The sequence below is a fragment of the Alosa pseudoharengus genome, unplaced genomic scaffold, assembly GCF_046254945.1.
Source record: "Alosa pseudoharengus isolate Yale_2024_CS ecotype anadromous, Long Island Sound unplaced genomic scaffold, YU_APseudo_1.1 YU_APseudo_1.1_scf_13, whole genome shotgun sequence".
Lineage (NCBI taxonomy): Eukaryota > Metazoa > Chordata > Actinopteri > Clupeiformes > Clupeidae > Alosa > Alosa pseudoharengus.
In genome coordinates, this window is record NW_027468598.1 from 39,002,915 (window position 1) to 39,024,166 (window position 21,252).

Consider the following 21,252-nt stretch of genomic DNA (forward strand, 5'->3'; position numbering starts at 1 on the left):
AGGTTGCTCTCGTGCTTATGATGTAACACACACACCTGCGCGCGTATGAATAAAAGTTAACTGAAATCAACTGATTTTCAATTCACCTGGGATCGCCAACGACAGACTTTGGTCTAACATTAGACACTGTGGTGTTTTGGTCAACATTCAGGTAAAGTAGTGGTTATAAGGTCACTTTCAAGACCGCAACACCATAAACCAAGAACGATAACTGTGTAAATTAGCGTTAGTCGGATTCGCTCGCTAAAGTTAGCTGAAAACGGTTACGTTAACGTTAGCTATATCGCTAGCTGCTATAGCTTGCTTGATGCTAACAGTTATCTAGTAAACTTTACGCTATTGTCTGTCACAATAATGGCAGAGAGCAACAAATTGCTATCAAAAAGGTCTTTAAGACGGCATACAAAAAAAAATACAGAGGCCATTGTCTCTATGCTACAATCACTTAATGTGGAAAAAGTTAGCGTTACTCACGACTCCGACTGCTCCGACCATGGCTCCGACTCCTACATGTCAGGGACGGAAACGTTAGACAGCTGTGATGGAGGAGACTGGTGTAACGTTAGTACTAGCTCTAGTTTAGAGGACATAAGCGCCACCTGTGGTCTGGAGGAAATCCAAAATATCGATTACTGTATGCAAGACGAGGACTTTGACATTGACATTGACAGTCCTGATGAGGAATATGACAACAGTAAATTACGTGACGATTTAAAGGCGTGGGCAGTGGAAACAAACACACCAATCAGCCATCTTTCAAGTCTTCTTGCTGTCCTTAACAAACACCTGCCCGATGCAGATCTCCCAAAAGATGGTCGGACACTTTTGTCAACTCCTAAAAGCATAGAGGTGGAAGAAAAAGCAGGGGGCTCCATGCACTATTTTGGATTAGCTAAAGGTGTATTGGTGAGGATGCAGGACAGTCCCACCCTAACAATCGCTCAAACACTCCACCTGCAAATCAATATTGATGGCATGCCACTTTTTAAAAGTAGCAATAACCAATTCTGGCCAATATTGGCATTAATTGAAGAAGACCCAGACCAAATTCCCTTCGTTGTGGCATTATACTCTGGGTTTAAAAAACCATCAAATTTGGCAGAGTATCTCTCCGATTTTGTGGAGGAGATGTCAGTCATCTCCTCAAGTGGTGTTATGTACCAACAAAATCACAAAATAATCATTTCGGCCTTTGTATGCGATGCACCAGCAAGAGCATTCCTCAAAAACATAAAATATCATAATTCGTATTACGGCTGCGAGAGGTGTGTTCAGGAGGGTGTTTGGTGCAATAACAGATTAAACTTCCCTGAGACAATGGCGGCACCACGTACAGACGAGAGCTTTATGGCCAAATTACAAAGTGATCACCACAAGGATGGTGAAAGTCCCCTCACTGACATCAACATTGGCATGGTCTCCCAATTTGTGCTCGATTACATGCACTTAGTGTGTTTGGGAGTAGTGAGAAAGCTCATTTGGTTGTGGATGCGAGGCCCACTACCCACAAGAATTGGCAACCGAACAATAACATCAATATCACAAAAAATAGTGGAACTTGGAAAAAGCTTGCCAAAAGAGTTCAATAGAAGAGGGAGATCCCTAACAGAGGTGGACCGTTGGAAAGCAACTGAATTTCGGACATTTCTTTTGTATACGGGTCCCATTGCTCTCAAAAACGAACTGCCTGATGTTATGTACGATCACTTCCTCCTTCTGCATGTGGGCATAACCATTCTATGCAGCCCACAGCTGTCAAAAACATACTGTGATTACGCCGAGAAGGTGATCAGAGTCTTTGTCCAAAACTTCTCTGTGATTTATGGCGATTTCATTGTGTACAATGTCCATAGCTTAATCCACCTGGCAGACGATGTCAGAAAATTTGGCCCCTTGCAGAGAATTTCTGCCTTTCCTTTCGAAAACTTTCTGCATCAACTGAAAAGAAAGATCAGAAAGCCAAACCAACCTTTGCAGCAAATTGTAAAACGCATCGCTGAACAAAAACTAAACAGCAGTGTCAGTCAGTCAGTCAATGTCAGTCCAGTGTTGCACAGTCTACTCTCTCACTACACCTGTCCCAAATTCTTTTTATCAGTCCATGCGCCTAACAACATAGTTTTGAGTGGGCACAGCATATTCAGAATTGAAAAAATGTTCAATGCTGATGGCTGCACACAGTTTTTGGGACGGAAATTTTTAAACAGACAGTCGTTTTTCACATCCCCAGTTGACTCCCTCAATTTGAATATTGCTTTTGTTCAAGGACTGTCTGTAGAGGTGGTGGCTTTGTCAGAGAAAACCATTGATGCCAAAATGGTTGCAATGCCTGTCAAACATGGCTTTGCAATATACCGACTGAACCATACATAATAAATAAATAAATAAATAAATAAATGAGTTAGTTAGTAATAAATAAATAAATAAATAAATAATTTAGTTAGTAATAAATAAATAAATGAATAAATAAGTTAGTTAGTTAGTAATAAATAAATAAATAAATAAATAAATAAATAAGTTAGTTAGTTAAAGCTAAGTTCATCTGTTCATCATTTCAGTTTACAGATCATGTTCGCAATTGTACTATTTACGGAAAAGAATGAGGTTGAAGTGGTGCCCACAAGCTGGCTGAGTGTCGACCAAAAAGTGTCGTTCTGGCCACCATACAAAAGTATGCAACGGGGTAAGGTGGCTGTCCAGAATCAGGAGGATCCTGATGAGACATGGGGGGAGTTCTTTGTCAGGGTACTGAAGAAATATGGTGAGACCCTCCTGTAAACAAACACAGAGAGAAAGAAAGAGAGAGAGAGAGAGAGAGAGAGAGAGATAACATGATTCATCATAATGCAACTTCATTTCATTTCTATACATGCTGCAATATGGTTCCTTGTTTAACAAATGTTTCCCTCAAATACAGATTCTTATGAAGCGGCCAGGAAGAAACTGGTGAGGGCCACCAAGAAAGACTCCCTCACTTCTGAGGATGAAAGTTTCAGAAGGCCTAGAATGTAAGAACCGTACAGTACACAAATTAACAAAAGTCTAAGATTCACTGATGTTTTAATACCTGTGGTGTTGTCCTGTTGTCATACTGCAGGCCCTCTGCCAAAGTGGTGGAGCAGTTTGAAGCTCTACCTCAGCCACGCCATTCCATCGCCAACCAGCAACCAGCAAAACAACCAGCGAAACAACCAGTGAAACCACCTGCGAAACCAGGCTCCTCCAAACAGCTACCTGTACTCCAGCCTGTACTCCAGCCACCACCGGTGTTTTCATCGGTCTTGAGTGCTCCCACTACCTCCTACTCACAGCCTGTGACAAACACATTCGGTACAAAACATTTTGCTGGTCTGCAACATGACTGATGATATCATTTGTGTAACATAATCATTTAAGTCACAACACTTTCTAAAGCAATGTGAAATGTTTCTGTTTTTCTATTAAACCTTTCTTACCTATAGAGCGTGACCAGCTAATTTTCAGGGCCTTGGAGGAGATAAAGGCGCAAGTGCGCCAGAACACCCTCCTTCTCCAGGCCCTGGCTAAGAAGCAGCCAGCACAAGCAGCGCCCTCTCTACCAGAGGAATTCACATTCCCAATTCAGACACAAGAACATCTGAGGAGAGTGGAGAATGTGTTATTAGAGAAAGCACAGGAGAAAGCTATGGTATGTATTTGACTACATTGATGACCACAACATGGTGAAAAATTTCACGTTGGTTGAATACTTTGGAACCAACTGCATTATGTTTTGTCAACAGTACACATTCTATACAGTTAAGAACAAAAGTATTCATACCCCTGGCAAATATTGATTTAATGTTAATTTTCTCTTGACCAATATGTTTGAAAATGACACTTCTACATGGCTAAATGTTGTAAGATAATGTGGTAGAATCAGTTTTCATATTTTTTGAACATTTTTATGAAAAATGGCATGTCCAAAATTATTCATACCCTTTTTAAATAATCACTGGAAGCATGTTTATTTGTCATCACAGCTCTCAAAATGGTTCTCATAATACATACCAAGCCTCTCAATGTCTTCACAATGATTCTAGACAGCTAGCCTAGCCCCGCCCACCTAGATCTTATTTCAGGGAGATCTAGTCTGGAAACCTAGTTCATAACCATTTAAAAATCAAGCAAAAGCTATATTCTTTGTTCAGGTGTGTCCTTATAAAAGGTTAAGCAGAGTTGTGCATTTTAAGAAGAGTGATCCATGATCAGCATCCATGATGACCAAGTGGTCCATTTTGGGATGTGCTGCAAATGTCAACCATCAAAACACCATATCCACAGTGCAGAATAGCTATTATAGAAATGTATTAGCTTGGGGTGTTTTTTTCCAGACAATGGGACCTGGTGACCTTCTCAAAGTAAATGGTAACACTAAAACAAGGGGCTACAGTAAGATTTTTGGAGGAAAAAAAATCAGGCAGTCTGCCGAGAAACCCGTCCCAATAGGCGGCATCGGGCCATTAAACCACACAATGATCCAAAACATACAGCCAAACAAGGCTTTCCAGTCATTATCTAAAAAAAGGTATGAATAATTTTGGACACAAAATTCATACATATGTAAAAAAAAAGATGAAAATGCTTCTATTTCCATGTTTCTACCACATTGTCAAGCAACCTTTTGACATGTGGCAGTTTCATTTTCAGTCAGAACAAACATATTGGTCGAGAGAAAATCAACATTAAATTAATATTTGCCAGGGGTATGAATAATTTTGTTCTTAACTGTATAAAATCTATATACATCTGTACATTTCTGTTCTTATCTGTAGACAACACACCTTACAGCACTTGGTGGGATGAATGCTGGGGACGCGGTCAGGAGAATAATGCGTCACCTCATCACAGACACACTGGCAACCCAATACAATTGGCTTGGCCGAGGAGGCCAAAAGAAGGCTTTTGCAGCTTTAAAAATCACTGCAGCTATAAGAGGTGTCTGAATGCCACTGCATTGCTGTCATTGTAAAAGAAAAATTAAATACAGTGTGCTTAATAGACACTTTTTGATTCTCCTGGAAATAGTGCATTGTATTTTCAATGATCAAGAACTGTTACCTGTTCAGGTGCTGCGGCAGCGCAAAATATCACTGCCAGCGAGTGCGACAGCCACATTAAGAACTGGCTTAAGTATAGCAGTGACCGCAGTGGAGGAAGGAAGAGGAGAGCTGAAGAACCGCAGAGCCCTGTAATCGGTATGTTACAGACCTGAATAAGAAGAGGGAAATCCAAAGACATAGTGGCAGACATTTAAGTATATGCAATGGGTCATTCCAGGTTAAATCATCTAAGGTTCTTGCTGCACCATCTCATATTTTGTTAAAACATTGTCTTAATCAAGAATGGGTCCCAAAACCAAAAGCCTGTAAAATATTTCTGTTCAAATCCTGTCTTTATCACATTCATATAATTGTCAGTCCTTAGAATTACTTCAGTTTTGTAGCTTGGAATTCACATTATCTAGGAAGCAATGTTTGAGCATTTATGATAAGTATTATTCATGGGCACTACTATTTCGATATATGATGGCGTCAAAATAGCTATTTAGAATCATCAGTGTCTCTACACATGAACTCGAGCATTGAGAACATTGTTCGTGTACACAGTTTACTAAAAAGAAAGGTTTTGGACAACTCACTCCTTGGCTGGCATGATGGCGGCGAGCAGAAAAACTAAGTTTTTAAAAACCTTTCTTTTAGTAAACTCTGTGTACACAAACAATGCTCAAGTTCATGTGTAGAGACACAGATGACTTCGATCAAAGTTTCATGTTGTGTCGAGCCTTCTTGGTGTTTTAAAAATAGCTATTTTGATGCCATCATGTATCAAAATAGTAGTGCCCCTACGATTTCCATTAAAAAAGCCATTTGACCCGAAAACGACGACAAGCTAAAAGTGGCGCTTCGGACGTAGGCTATAATTATGCTTTTAAACTAAAGTTTGACTAGGGTACATTCACAAAAACACCCTAGGATGCATTCTGGCCAGTTACGCTTTAACAGCCCCACTGATTTTCGTGTTCCTAGCCTAGGCTACTCCACCAATTACCAAAAAATGCAACCTCGTTTAATCTTAATGCGCATTTGTTGCAGAGACACCGTGATTTTATATCATCCAAAGCCCAGCTACATTTCTTTGAAAGACAACGATCTTTAAACAAAGCAGGCTACCTACAGTACATAGATGGCAATATCAGTTGTGCTTTAGACTGACAGAAAATACTGAGGCAAAAAGTCCTACCCAAAATAGAAATCTCTCCGATTTTCTATTAGCCTATACATGGCGGTACTCGGGACTTTCAACAACAGTTGCTTATATTTCTGTATTATACCAAAAACATAAATATCTATGTATTTTAATTATTCCAAAGTAGCATAGGCTACAAAATATGTCGAGCTATGTGCTACATTTGAAGAGTTTCAAAACGCCACCATTTTAATGAATTTTCATAAATATTTTTTTTTACATTTTGTTTTCCAAATAATTTCAGTTGAACTGTAACTGGGTGTTGTTATTTTATATATCTTTACTCAATCAAAACAACACAATACACATTAAATAACCTGAATGTTTTAAAAAAAGGAGATAGCGTTTTGGAACCAAACTCTTCATTTCTTCACACAAAAGTAACCAAGTTTAGCTTAGTCTTCTAACCTTATTTTAAGACAATAATTAAAAATCTTACCTTATCACATGTCAAACAGTCACCAAGTGTCCAGTGCCCTAGCTATGGCTAATCCTAGGCCAAACTGACCTAATGTCGCGTGGTTCATGCAAACATCACGTGCATTCATTCTCAGGTAACATTTTGTCGCGTGGCTTTAGTAGGCCTGTGCATGCTGTGCATTTCACGATTGATTGCAATATGAAAATGCTATTTGCAAATGGAGATGCATTTTCAACTAAAAATATAGCCTAGCATGCCTCAATACAACGCAATTCAGATCGTTACAACGTTAAGCGCATTTTCATATAATAGATGGGGACAGTAAACATTTTTTAAAAAATAATTAAAAAAAAACATTCTTACCTCCTAGGCCTAGTTTCAGTGATAACCTCCTAAATGGGCAATCTGTCACTGATGGTTGTCTCCTTTTCTCCACAGCTACTCAGCGCCAGCGTCTGCGTCAATTGGAATTCAGTGATTCGGATTCCAGCGATTCTGACTCCGAGTAAGTAGCACATATGGCAAACCCCACATACTTTGCATTGTTTTGATAAATGGATCGATGAGCAAACTCTTTTGTTTTTCCAGAATAGTTCCATGATCTGGAGGAACCGGAGCAGCCCACCCCCCAATTCCTTGTTGGTGTTTTTTTTAAACATTTTTTATTAATTTATTTCTTTGTTATTTTTGTTATTGTCAATAAATATTATAAATAATATTAACATTTATAACATATTGCCTGCCTGTCTTGAATTAAGCAACAAGCCCCGAGAGGCCACTGGTTTTAGAACAGCTGTTAGGCATGATGCGCAATTGCGGAAGCAATCATTTCCATATAGGCTTGTAGGCTACTGCAGAACAAGTCATTGCTCATGATAATAAAAGTATAATGTTCATTCATTTTCACGGTATGGACTAGCAATGGAAAATAAAAACAAAATGTTGGCAATTGGTTATAAGCCAACGTTTTGCAATAAACGGATTTTTGTAGGCCTATTGTGACGCACGACGATTTTCTCCGTGCCAACGTCAAAACAACGTTACCCCACCGGACAAAATGAAGTTGGCACAACGTCAGTAAACAACGTCATGCCAACGGATGATATGCCGTTGTGCCAACGTTGTGCCAACGTATGCTTGCTATCTGGGCAGTGTGTGTGTGTAGTGTGTAGTGGCTAGCCTAGGCAGTGTGTGTGTGTAGTGTATAGTGGCTAGCCTAGGCAGTGTGTGTAGTGTGTAGTGGCTAGCCTAGGCAGTGTGTGTGTGTAGTGTGTAGTGGCTAGCCTAGGCAGTGTGTGTAGTCTGTAGTGGCTAGCCTAGGCAGTGTGTGTAGTGGCTAGCCTAGGCAGTGTGTGTAGTGGCTAGCCTAGGCAGTGTGTGTGTAGTGTGTAGTGCCTAGCCTAGGCAGTGTGTGTGTGTAGTGGCTAGCCTAGGCAGTGTGTGTAGTGGCTAGCCTAGGCAGTGTGTGTAGTGTGTAGTGGCTAGCCTAGGCAGTGTGTGTGTGTAGTGTGTAGTGGCTAGCCTAGGCAGTGTGTGTAGTGTGTAGTGGCTAGCCTAGGCAGTGTGTGTGTGTAGTGTGTAGTGGCTAGCCTATAGTGGCTAGCCTAGGCAGTGTGTGTGTGTAGTGTGTAGTGGCTAGCCTAGGCAGTGTGTGTAGTGTGTAGTGGCTAGCCTAAGCAGTGTGTGTGTGTAGTGTGTAGTGGCTAGCCTAGGCAGTGTGTGTGTAGTGTGTAGTGGCTAGCCTAGGCAGTGTGTGTGTGTAGTGTGTAGTGGCTAGCCTAGGCAGTGTGTGTGTGTAGTGTGTAGTGGCTAGCCTAGGCAGTGTGTGTAGTGTGTAGTGGCTAGCCTAGGCAGTGTGTGTAGTGTGTAGTGGCTAGCCTAAGCAGTGTGTGTGTGTAGTGTGTAGTGGCTAGCCTAGGCAGTGTCTGTGTGTGTAGTGTGTAGTGGCTAGCCTAGGCAGTGTGTAGTCTGTAGTGGCTAGCCTAGGCAGTGTGTGTGTGTAGTGGCTAGCCTAGGCAGTGTGTGTAGTGTGTAGTGGCTAGCCTAGGCAGTGTGTAGTGTGTAGTGGCTAGCCTAGGCAGTGTGTGTGTGTAGTGGCTAGCCTAGGCAGTGTGTGTGTGTAGTGTGTAGTGGCTAGCCTAGGCAGTGTGTGTAGTGTGTAGTGGCTAGCCTAGGCAGTGTGTAGTGTGTAGTGGCTAGCCTAGGCAGAGTGTGTAGTGTGTAGTGGCTAGCCTAGGCAGTGTGTGTGTGTAGTGTGTAGTGGCTAGCCTAGGCAGTGTGTGTAGTGGCTAGCCTAGGCAGTGTGTGTGTGTAGTGGCTAGCCTAGGCAGTGTGTAGTGGCTAGCCCAACCTAACAGGGCAGTGAATCCCCTGATCTGTCTGCGGCACTTGCCAGCCTTCCCCAGTCACGGTACTTAGCAGAGCTGTGAAATATAATGGCATATTACGTTTTTTAAATGCGCGGCGACTGGCTACATTTATATAACCGCGTCTTTAAATGCATTCATAATAACGTGCAGCTCGGGATGAAACTAGCAGTTTTTCAGCAGAAACAGGACCCGTCGAAACTAATCGGTGATTTCACTCTTCCCATACACTTTTAAAAGAATTAAATGGTTTTACAATATTTCAGTCAAGCTTCAGTTGGTCTAGATAGCCTGCAACTGGATGTATGCAAAATGGAAAGTAGCCTAATGTATTAACTTTGATTTGCTGTGCTACATACTGGACAATAGATGCACAACGTAAATTAGGCCTATATGATGTTTAAGATAGTCTATGTTTGAAAAATGATTGAAAGAAATATGGGGGAAACAGTTCAGTAGCCTGTCTTTGGCAAGTAGCCTACTACAGACACAAGGGAAGAACAGTCAGCCTCAGCCAGGAGGCTATAAGCACAAAAAAATAACTGCAATACTTCAAGTAATAATCTTACAAAAAATAACTGCACAACCACAGCTTTGGAGGAAAGTTTTGTGCAGTATTTTGGACACAACAAAAACGGCATTGTACTGCATAGTACTGTACAGAAATGCAGTATTTTGGACATATAGTAGCCTAGTATTTTTGAAAATACTAGGCTACTGCACTATAGCCTACTGTAGTATAACTGACCTTACTATATACTCTATATATACTTACTATATACTGTTCTATTTCCGTAGACATCCAAAATGGGGCGGGATGATTGTATTGGGAGCGCTGAGGTGTCAGATGGGACTGTTGAAAGTGGCACTCAGAGTTCAGGTAGGAGGGCCCCTTAGCAGCATGTTGCTCAGAGTTCAGGTAGGAGGGCCCCTTAGCAGCATGTTGCTCAGAGTTCAGGTTGGAGGGCCCCTTAGCAGCATGTTGCTCAGAGTTCAGGTAGGAGGGCCCCTTAGCAGCATGTTGCTCAGAGTTCAGGTAGGAGGGCCCCTTAGCAGCATGTTGCTCAGAGTTCAGGTAGGAGGGCCCCTTAGCAGCATGTTGCTCAGGGCCCCATGAAGATCTGAACCAGCACTGTGTGTAGGTGTAGATGTAGATGTGTGTGTGAGACAGAAAGTGTGTGCGTGTGTGTGTGAGAAAATGAGAAAGTGTGTGTGTGTGTGTTAGAGAGAGAGAATGAGATAGTGTGTGTGTGTGTGTGAGAGAGAGAGAATGAGAAAGTGTGTGTGTGTGTGAGAGAGAGAGAATGAGTGTGTGTGTGTGTGTGAGAGAGAGAGAGAATGAGAAAGAGAGAAAATATAGAGAAAGAGAGAAAATATTTATGAGAGAGAGAGCCTGTGTGTGTGTGTGGGGGGGGGGGGTTGGCTAGTGTGTGTGTATAACAAGATGTTCTTCTGTTAGAATACACTTACAGATTTGATCCTGAAGAAGGGGTGGGGCTTCCTAAGATTCCGGTGCATCCCATTGGATATGATGACGCTGTCCATCTTCTGAAGTTAGTACCAGTGATGCAGTAGGGGTCAGTAGGGGTCTAACACCGGGGCAAATGAAACTAACACCGGGGCAAATGAAACTAACACTGGGGCAAATGAAACCAACACCGGGGCAAATGAAACTTGGTGAGCATGTAACCCCACTAGACTTTATACGGAAACATTTGGTTTGGTCCTCATGGTGGTGTTGAGCGAAGGGTTGCTGGTAGAGAATGATGAGGAGAGGAGCTACAAGGCAGGACTGTCTCTTACACACACACACACTCTCTCACACACACACACTCTCTCTCACACACACACTCTCTCTCTCTCTCACACACACACTCTCTCTCACACACACACTCACACACACTCTCTCTCTCACACACACACTCTCTCTCTCACACACACACTCTCTCTCTCACACACACACTCTCTCTCACACACACTCTCTCTCACACACACACTCTCTCTCACACACACACACTCTCTCTCACACACACACACAAACATATAAATACACATGCGCACACACACATGCACGCATACACACACGCATGCACACACACACACACATATCCATACGCACAGACATGCATGCTTTCACACACACATACACACATCCACACCCACAGACACACACTCACACACAAACACACACATAAACACCCACAAGCACAGGCACTCACACACGTACACACACGCACACAGGCACGCACATACAAGCATACACAAAAGTTGCAAGAGTAGGGGAAGGAGTAGGAGATGGAAACAAATTGACAAGTGTGATTTATTGTCCCGGAGAGGATGTACAGGATTGAGCAGCGGTCATATATGTGGTACATCTAGTTTATAAAATAATCCTATTCACTAAAATATGATATATGTGGTACATCTAGTTTCTAAAATAATCCTGTTCACTAAAATATGAGAAGATGAGGACTAACAAAATAAATTACTAACCATTGTTGGCATACATTTAACAAGTCATCTTTACAGTATATCTGTGACATTGGTCTACAGTCTAGCCTATAGAAAAAATCATCAACTATCAACAAGCCGTCTTAAGATGATAACGTGAGATTCTGATGATGACGTTTTTTTGTCAATTCCGGTTTGAAAAGGTATCAGAATCTCAGAAATTGTCACGTTATGCAGTCAGCTTAAGAAGGCTGCAGGCGGCTACATGAAGTCCAATCTCTCTAATGTACCATGTGATGTCATTTCCTGTAGGAATATGGGCGGAGCCGACCCCCCCAGTGGGTGGAAAGGAGCGCTGAACGTGTCGTATCGGATTGGACCGGGCTTCACTGGCCACGCCCACAACCAGTGAGATCACAAACACTCACACACACACATACATACAGTACACAAGCACACTGTCTCACACACACACACACACACACACACAGTCATGCACACACACACACACAGTCATGCACACACACACACAGTCATGCACACACACACACACACACACACACAGTCATGCACACACACACACACACACACACAGTCATGCACACGCACACACACACACACAGTCATGCACACACACACACATTCATGCACACACACACACACACACACACAGTCATGCACACGCACACACACACACACACACAGTCATGCACACACACACACACACACAGTGGTTCTCAAACTGTGGTACGGGGCCACTGGTGGTACTCCAGGAATCTCCAAGATTTTTTTTTTAATAAAGATCATTTAATAACTTCAAATTATATCAATATATATGATAGATAGATAGATACTTTATTGATCCCCAGGGGAAATTCAAGATATCAATATATATAGCCTGGGTGCCAGTCCGCACCTAGTCCCGCCCACAACATTTGAGGTCGGGAGGTTCGGTCTGGCATTGCTCCATTATGGAGCAAATATGCTCGCCCTAGATCGGGCGGACCAATCAAATCGGGTTTACGATGATAGACCAGGCGCTGTTGCTCACCTGTCAATCACGTCATCTGAGCACGCTTAGATTAGGCCTATGTTTGAAACAAAACCGCTGTGACTAGAAGGAGACATGGCTTTTAAGACCACATATGAAAAATCCATATTATTTAATGAGGTTTTATCACTGAAAACCAGGGCTTGAAAACGAAATTATTTTTCAAACGTTCCGTTCCGAACGGTTCAGGTAGGCCTATGTTTAACGTTTTCGTTCTTGCATGCGTTCCGCCACCAACATATCGGTCCTGAACCGGTTCGGAACGCAAAATATCGTTCGTTCTTAAAGTTCCAGCAGTGTTTGGCGGGCCTATCAAGTCTATTTCTGTGGACTTTACCTTAGAATAGACCAGTGGCGTAACAAACCAATGGAGGGCCCAGGTGCAAGAGCGCTACGTGGGCCCCATACCAACCTAGTTTGGCCCAGGATGAGTTAGCTCTGATACATGCAATACACATTAAGGGTGACTTCAATTGTTTACGCAAAGGGCCTGAGGCACCGAAGTAGTTTAGTAGTTACAGATTACAATTTCAAATAAAAAACACACGACTACATAGGATCCATTACATGTGAAAACATTAAAAATAATTTTATTAACAGCCTGCAGGCCAGGGTAATCTAATATTACTGCATTAACATCAACTCGCATGGAATTATGGGAACACTCAATGCGCCTCTTCAACCCTCTGCTGAAACTGCAAGCGTAGATTGCTTGCTTATAAACTCGCACTGCGCAGAAACAAAACTTAATGTAGCCTAACTTATTTAACCGTGCAGAAACCAAAAAAAAACATTCATATGCATACAATCCCCAATATGCGTGAATTAGGCCATTAGAAGAAGGCCATCTTACGAGCCTTTCGTTGTGCAAAATCGTCAACGATATTCCCAATATTTAATGCTCTGGCTCTCGTATTTTCAATGGACAGGATAGCTAACCCACTGAGCCTCTCCTGCCCCATGCTGCTCCTTAGGTAGGTCTTAATAAGTTTGAGTTTGGAAAAAGATCGCTCAGCTGTTGCCACAGTCACAGGCAATGTCAGAAACAACCAGAGAGCAGTACACACTTCCCCGAATGTGGATGTTACACTGTCATAATCTACCGCAGCATTTTGGCAAAAATAGATGACTTCTGTGAAATCTCTGCTTTAAAGCAAGACCTGAATGAGAGGAGTTGTGTTGGGAATGTCGGTGCAATGTCCCTGCTATAATGGTCTGACAAACGTCTTGCCTTAGTTCATCATCACCTGCGAGTTGAAGGGTCATAGGACGTAAAGACTCAAACACATGACAAGTTTCCCGCATACTTGCAAATCTTTGGGAGAGCCGACTGATTATGATGTCCAGAGTTGCGTTAAATACCTGCACTTTGAAGTATCTCTCTGCATCGGTTAAGCGATCATCTTCCGATAGTTCGTCAAAGTGACGCTTCACTCTCCGTGCTCTAACATTTTCAAATGTACTCTGAACGCCCCATTTATTTGCGAGCGTCTGCGCTGTATAGCCTTGGCCTGATCAAAGGCACGCCGGTAGTCAGAAAGGACCTGTATAAAAATATTTCTGGATACGTGCTAAACTCCTTACCTGATTGTAGCCTAAGTTTTATGGAGATCTTCAAAGGCTTGCGCTATAATTCCAACCCTGTTTATAAACGAACCTGTCTTTTGCTGACAAGGCCTATCTCAAATTTCCCGTTTAACTCTTCTACATAGAAAAGGCTATAATTGCGCAAACATTTAAAATCCCGACTTTAAAACGACAAGGCGTGGACAGGCAAAATAGGCTATTACGCATAGGCTACAAACAATTTCCAAATCAGTTTCAGTAGCCTAGGCCTACGCTACGAGCTGGCCTAAGATCCGAAGTGGCAGACGGATAGGTTACATTACAACAGCAAGACAAAATATACACATTTGGACCAAAGGTCCATTTATTAACAGTGTAGATGCGGGCTTGTTTTTCGCACAACCGGAAATAGTCTCCCTGACATAGGATATGCTTTTGTGAAATGTTATAATAGAGAACGAAAAAAAACGTTATTAACCGGTTTTGTGGATTTCAGAATAACGTTTCTGTTCCGGAACAGTTGAAGACCATTTTGTTTTCGTTTCCGTTTCCGCTCCTCGTAAAATTCCGTTCATTTTCGTTTTTCGTTTTCGTTCCTTGAACCGGTTCGGAGCCCTGCTGAAAACGATTATTTCTGAAAACTTTGGCCAAAGTTGATATGTGGGAAAACTCGTGGTTTCACTTTCATCAAGGGAAAACAGCGCTGTTGCATTGTGACATGAAATCTCTGATTGACCACCTGTTCGAGGGATTTGCGACAGCCTTTCCCAGCTGTTTAACATGTTTGTAGCATATCAGTGTTCAACAGAATTATTTTTAAAAACGGAGGGGACATAATTTTTTTCCAGGGTGGCCGCGGGTCCTTAAAAAGTCTTAAATCACTTTTCCTAAAAATAAGGCCTTAAAAAGTATTAAATTGTCTTAAATTCAGATTGGATGGGTCTTAAATATTTTTTTAGTCATGTCACCGCGAAAATGCAGGCAATCTGTTCTGCCAGGTCGAATATTCTCGGTAGGCGCTGCGTTGTCTATGGTTAGGTCAGAGCCCGTTTGTGAGAGGGAGTTAAGTCATTTTCCGACGAATGACCGTCGCAGGAAGTTGCGTCATAACAAAGGGACGCCAGACCCTCTTGTAACAGCTGTACTCGGTGATACTGCAGACTCGTAAAAGTAGTTAGAAAATAAGGCAGAAAAACAACAAGTTTCCTCATGCTGCTTCCTTATGTTGGAATATGCAAAAATGTACAAACAATCAAGAGGATGCTTTCTTGTATGTGATTTCTGCAACAGTGATACTGCAAACGTGTTGATAGCCTATTGTTGAGCCTATTTTTATGCTGTAGCCTAGTGTAAAGCATGTCACACTAGCCTAGCCTACAGAAAACTAATTGATGTGATATAACTTGTATGCCTACAATGGTTTATTAAACATCGTAGTCATTTATTTAGTCAGTCATCATGTTCATGTTAATGAATAGGAAGGACATCTAAACGATACCAACATTTAAATAAACCAACATTTCGCGCAATATCTGCCGTGAGTCCCTATGCGTGAGTCACGAGCTCCTCCCAGCTGACTGGCAGATCACGTGGACAGTCAGTCGCGATCGATTATTTAATAAATACATGTGAATTACGAATAATAATAAAAAGATTCGGTAACACTCCATAATAAGGTGCCATAATAAATAGCAAACTAGTAATTACCTCACCCTTTGTTAATTGTTACTAACATATCTATTTGGTACCAGTTAATAGTTTTTTCATCATTAATTAAATATTAGTTGTTTGCATAAAAACTGTATGTTAATGCTTTAGCAAATCTATTAACTAATATTGCATTAATATGTGATTACTAATTAACAGTTATATCTTACATCATTTAAATGTTTAATTGCAAACTACTGTATATGTTAATAGAAAAGTTAATGACATATTATTATTTAACTAATTGTTATTAAACTGTCCTTCTGCCTATCCCAATATGAACCACTCTCCATAAGACCCTTACAATAGATAGATAGATACTTTATTGATCCCCAAGGGGAAATTCAAGAAAAAAACATGGAGCTACCTTGACATGTTGCCACTGTTGTCAGCGCCGGAACCGCTTGCAATAAAGTTGGCTAAGCTTAATTAATATATTAGTGGTATATAGCTATAAGCGTGGGGTCCCTTATAATAAAGTTGGTTAAGCTTAATTAATATATTAGTAATATATTACTATCAGTATGGGGGACCCTTATAATAAAGTTGGTTAAGCTTAATTAATATATTAGTAGTATATAGCTATCAGTGTGGAGCCCCTTATAATAAAGTTGGTTAAGCTTAATTAATATATTAGTAATATATAACTATCAGTATGGGGGACCCTTATAATAAAGTTGGTTAAGCTTTATTAATATATTAGTAATATATACCTATTAGGGGTGTAACGGTACACAGAAGTCACGGTTCGGTTCATACCTCGGTTCGGACATCACGGTTCGGTACGAGTTCGGTACAATGGAGGGAAAAGCAAAACAAAAATGCAGAAAGCATTTTTTTTATTGTGCATGTCTCAGGCTGTACCACCTAGTGTCATACAGTCTCTTCCCTGAGCTATCTGCAACAGCCTGAAGTGTGTAAGATGTAGGCTAAACAGTACAATAAGTACCCAGACTCCATCTGTAACTTGTAAACAAAATAAGACAATCAGCTATCTACAGCATCTCTTATTTCTGAAAGTGCAAATTACATAGAAAAATGATTTTTTAAAATCCACTTAAGTAAGACCTTCAACATCTGTGTTTAGTTGTATATGGAAGGGTCTACAATTTGCCTCAATATTTTTCATTGTGTGTAAAGTAATAATCTAGCCTACTAACTGTGAAAATATCACACTATTTTGCCGAAACGAAATTGCTCCTTTCATTTCATAAACAGACTACAACTAGAAGTCACGTGACTTTGCCCTTTGACGTTAACTCACCGTAGCATGGTTTGTTTATTAGCCTGGTTAGCGTTGTCACTTTATTTTACTGTCTATGCACTTAACACTACCAGCTCCTCATGTGAGAAGTTACAAGTTACCCCAACATAAAGGTAATTACCACGCGATTTACATAGCTTTCTGTCATTACGAAATCATTTAATTTAAGCCATAGGTTTTGGCCCTATTTGTATGTGTATCCAAAGGCTGCTGAAGCGCAGGGGAAGTTTTTTTCCCCTCGTTTCAGTGATTTGTAGCCTACATCATCTGGGTGATGGCTTCGAATATGTGTAGCATTTATTCCACTCACATACCCAATAACTGCTGAACAACGCTGACACAGTTTCATCTTATCCACCACTCTTTCGCCTGTACTAACGTTACTGTAACTGAAGTTCTCAAACTTGCGATCTTAAATAGACCAGCGGATCCTCTAACTCTTGTGGGTCTAACCTTAGTGCTGCTAATGACTGACGGACTCGACTGACGACCTGACAAAAAAAAACATAGGCGCCATTCAGAGCTAAGGCGAGGCTACAGATTAGCGTTAGGTGTCGCTAAAGAACTCCCGTAACTCTCGATACTTAACAGTAATTGCGCATGACATTAATTAATCCGCACACGAGTTTTATGTATTTTTATACCGTGTATTCTCCGTGTAAATTCATGCACCGAACCGTGACGCCCGTACCGTTTCGGTTCAATACGAATACATGAACCGTTACACCCCTAATACCTATAGTCAGACGGTGAAGGGACTGAGACCAAAACTGGCTTATCACATTTATTCTTTTAGGAAAAGTTCAAACAAAACAACAAGTAGTTGAATGGGCTATATTACATGCATCATTCCTATACCATCACTGTCAGCCCTACTAGCAAGGGAGACATGGAATGTTCAGGTGCACAGAACGACAGTTTATTAATATTCTGAGACTCACTAAACACTCACAGACGTAGACCATACGGAGGTAATGCATAAACATAATGTTAAACTAAATGTACATTCATTTCCTGCTAGACTGAATTGCACTTTCCATGCACACTAAGCTAAACTGCTTAACTACACTGAATGCATGGAAAGTTGCTAGCGGAGTTTACAGCTAGCTAGTCACGTTAGACTCAGTGTGTATGAACTGGTGGTCATAATGAAAACATTAATAAACGTTCTCTAAGTCGCTAGAATTGCACCCAAATCTTAAAAATACATGTAAAGTAACATAATACAGGTGGTATATCAAAGTTTTCAACTTAAACAACATTTCACAGTTACAAAAGTGGGGAGTGCTTTATACAGTCAACCTACCCAATGCAAAGCATACCGCTTCTGATCGGCTATGGCAACAATACAAGGACAAAACGCAGCAGAACTGCAGTATAGCGTTTCTCCAAAGGGGGCTCCAAAACACCAATATCAATAAAGCTGCTTAATTACGGCGAAAATCTAGCCTAGAAATCTAGACGCACCCTAGCGGCGGCAAATTCATAGGATGGCCCGCCAGGCTAGCGAAAATCACATACAAACACTAAACTACATTTCTAACTCTGTTACACCCCTCCCCTGAATTTCACCAAATCCAAGCAGCAACCAAATAGTACTTCCAAAGGCAAAGAGTACACTACTTTCAAAGACTAGACAGAGAGTCACCAATTACAGGACAGCCAACCACAAAGGTATCCAATAAGGATGAAGTGGAAGAAGAGGAGCGCAAACTCTCACACAACCAACCACTGGCAGTAGGGTGCCGTATGCACCCCACAAGACCATAAAGCCAATATCCATAAATTCCATAAATTCTCAACAAAGCTAATCATAAAAGCTAGATAAATAATGATATGTCATTAACTTTTATATTAGCATATAGTTTGTAAATAATAATAAATAAACATTTAACATTTAAATGATGTAAGAAATAACTGTTAATTAGTGCCAAAAATATATTTAGTTAACTATTAACATATATTAATACAATATTAGTTAATAGATTTGTTAAAACATTAACATACAGATTTTATGCAAACAACCAATATTTAATTAATGATGAAAAAACTATTAACTTGTGCCAAATAGATATTTTAGTAACAATTAACAAAGGGTTAGGTAATTACTAGTTTGCTATTTATTATGGCACCTTATTATGGAGTGTTACCAAAGATTCTACCTAATGTGACTATTTTTTCCATGAACTGTAAAAGAAAACACGTTTTTTTCCCACTGTATTCTCCATAAAGAGTAAAGTAAATTATGTACTTATTTCTGGAATTGACGTCACTTCCTGGACTCGTCTGAGGCGGGTCTAATGGGTCATTCGTCTCTATAAGACTTAACTCCTACTGCCGTTTGTCTACTGCGCAGCTTTTAATGACGTGAAGTAGGCCTAACGGCAATATAGACCTACCTCCAATGGTTGATAGCCACTTGCCTACATCAGCGTTTCTCAAACTGCAAGGACTGCTGGTTTGCGGAGTCTAATTATGCCCGGTCCTCCTGTCACTCGTCTGCTAATTTGCTGAGCATTTGATCAAAGAACCGCGGACCGACAAGAAAAACAAGAAAACAAACGTTTCGGCAATCAGGAAGAAATACTTGCTAATTTGGTGTCATCAAACATAGTCATACAATTATGTGTGTGTGGTATGAGCCTTAATTTAATGCATACGTGTGCACGTCTGCGAGAGAAACTGAAACCAATCTATAACGTTGGTAAAGCAAAGCTCCGCTTCAACCCGTTGGGCGGCTACGAGGTAACGACATTTAAACAAACGAACTTGATTCTTGCAACTTCCACAAAAATGGAGCAGAGACTGGATAATACGCTGTCTAGTCTAGCATTGTATAGTCAGATTTGAATATAACGTGGCTATTGTAGACTAATTATTCTTCCTGTTTAATAAAGATCTCCAAATCAGTGATTTACATCTGTCTGCTCTGCTGTTTACCATACACAAAAACTGGTATTGTGTTTCCTGAATCCTTACATTCAGACATTCAAATGAAATTTCGTGAAAAGCATCCAGCCTAAATATTTTCTCCATTTGCCTACTAGTGTATGCTGCTTGCATTAGGGAAGCATCCCAGAACAATGGCACCCATATAGGCCTAATTGCTGTTTTTTTGGCACCCATATAGGCCTAATTGCTGTTGTTTTGGGAAGTACTTTTTCTCATGCAAGAATCATGCAAACATGCAGAGTAAAGCAATGAAACTATTGTAATTATATTTTACATTAGTAAAGCGGTCCTCTGATGTGCATGTTTTCACAAACTTTGACTGCTTCGAAGTGCATGTATAACAATATAGCATAATGATAATGATAATAATCATAAGGACATTTTTATGTACCCATATAGATAGATTTAGACTGGGGGGGGGGGGGGGTTGGGTTCATCTTGGTGTGCCCTATGACCCCAAAGTCTGCCATGACCAGGGCTCAGGTTAAATCAGTGAAAACTGATTATTGTCATTTTACCATACAACAGACATCAGTCTGTGAACTTGGAAAGATCACTTAGAAGTGGTATTAAAAGGTCTTAAAAAGTCTTAAATTTAACTTGTTTATACCTTTAGACACCCTGTTTTTCCTAATAGCCTACCCTACTATGTATCTCTTAGATGTCGCTAATGAGTGTTGCAGGAGTTATTGACGGCACTAACTTTTACAAAAGACCAGAAAACAATGTTAAGGCATTTGTGGAGAAGAAGGATGGTTTGTGTGTTCTTCCTACATCTCACGGTAAGCTATTTCGTTGCTCTGATTGGTTAGGTATATCCAATTGAGTGCAGAGGCATTTCCCCCCTGTATCGGTTGAAACATGTCCCAATGGAGCAGTATCAGACTCATATTCTGACTAGAATTGAGTATGGCTACGTCATGCTACAATATATACCGGTAATTCAAAATCCACTCAATCACTGAAGTTAAATTGTAACTATTTTTTTGTCTTTCATGACAAAAGTAGTCTATATTCATGTTGATATCAGTCAGTAGGAGCCAATAGGCCTGCTAGACTAGTTGAACTGCATGGAGCATTAGCAAGCTGTGATAGAAAGCAAAGGAACAGGAACATGATTAATCAGTATTCATGGGTCCAAACTGGAAGTATTACAAAGAGAAGTGAGGTGAAACTGAAGTGGGTGACAATGAGCTCAGCACAAGTG

The 21,252-nt window shown here is 40.8% G+C and overlaps 1 protein-coding gene across 1 annotated transcript in view; it reads left to right on the forward strand.

Moving 5' to 3' along the window:
- naalad2 (N-acetylated alpha-linked acidic dipeptidase 2) overlaps positions 1–21,252 on the forward strand; it is a 113,538-nt gene that overhangs the window by 37,637 nt on the left and 54,649 nt on the right. The window contains exons 7-8 of the mRNA XM_076281664.1: positions 10,514–10,607; positions 11,818–11,913. Coding sequence (XP_076137779.1) covers positions 10,514–10,607; positions 11,818–11,913 — 190 coding nt within the window. The remainder of the gene's footprint in view (positions 1–10,513; positions 10,608–11,817; positions 11,914–21,252) is intronic.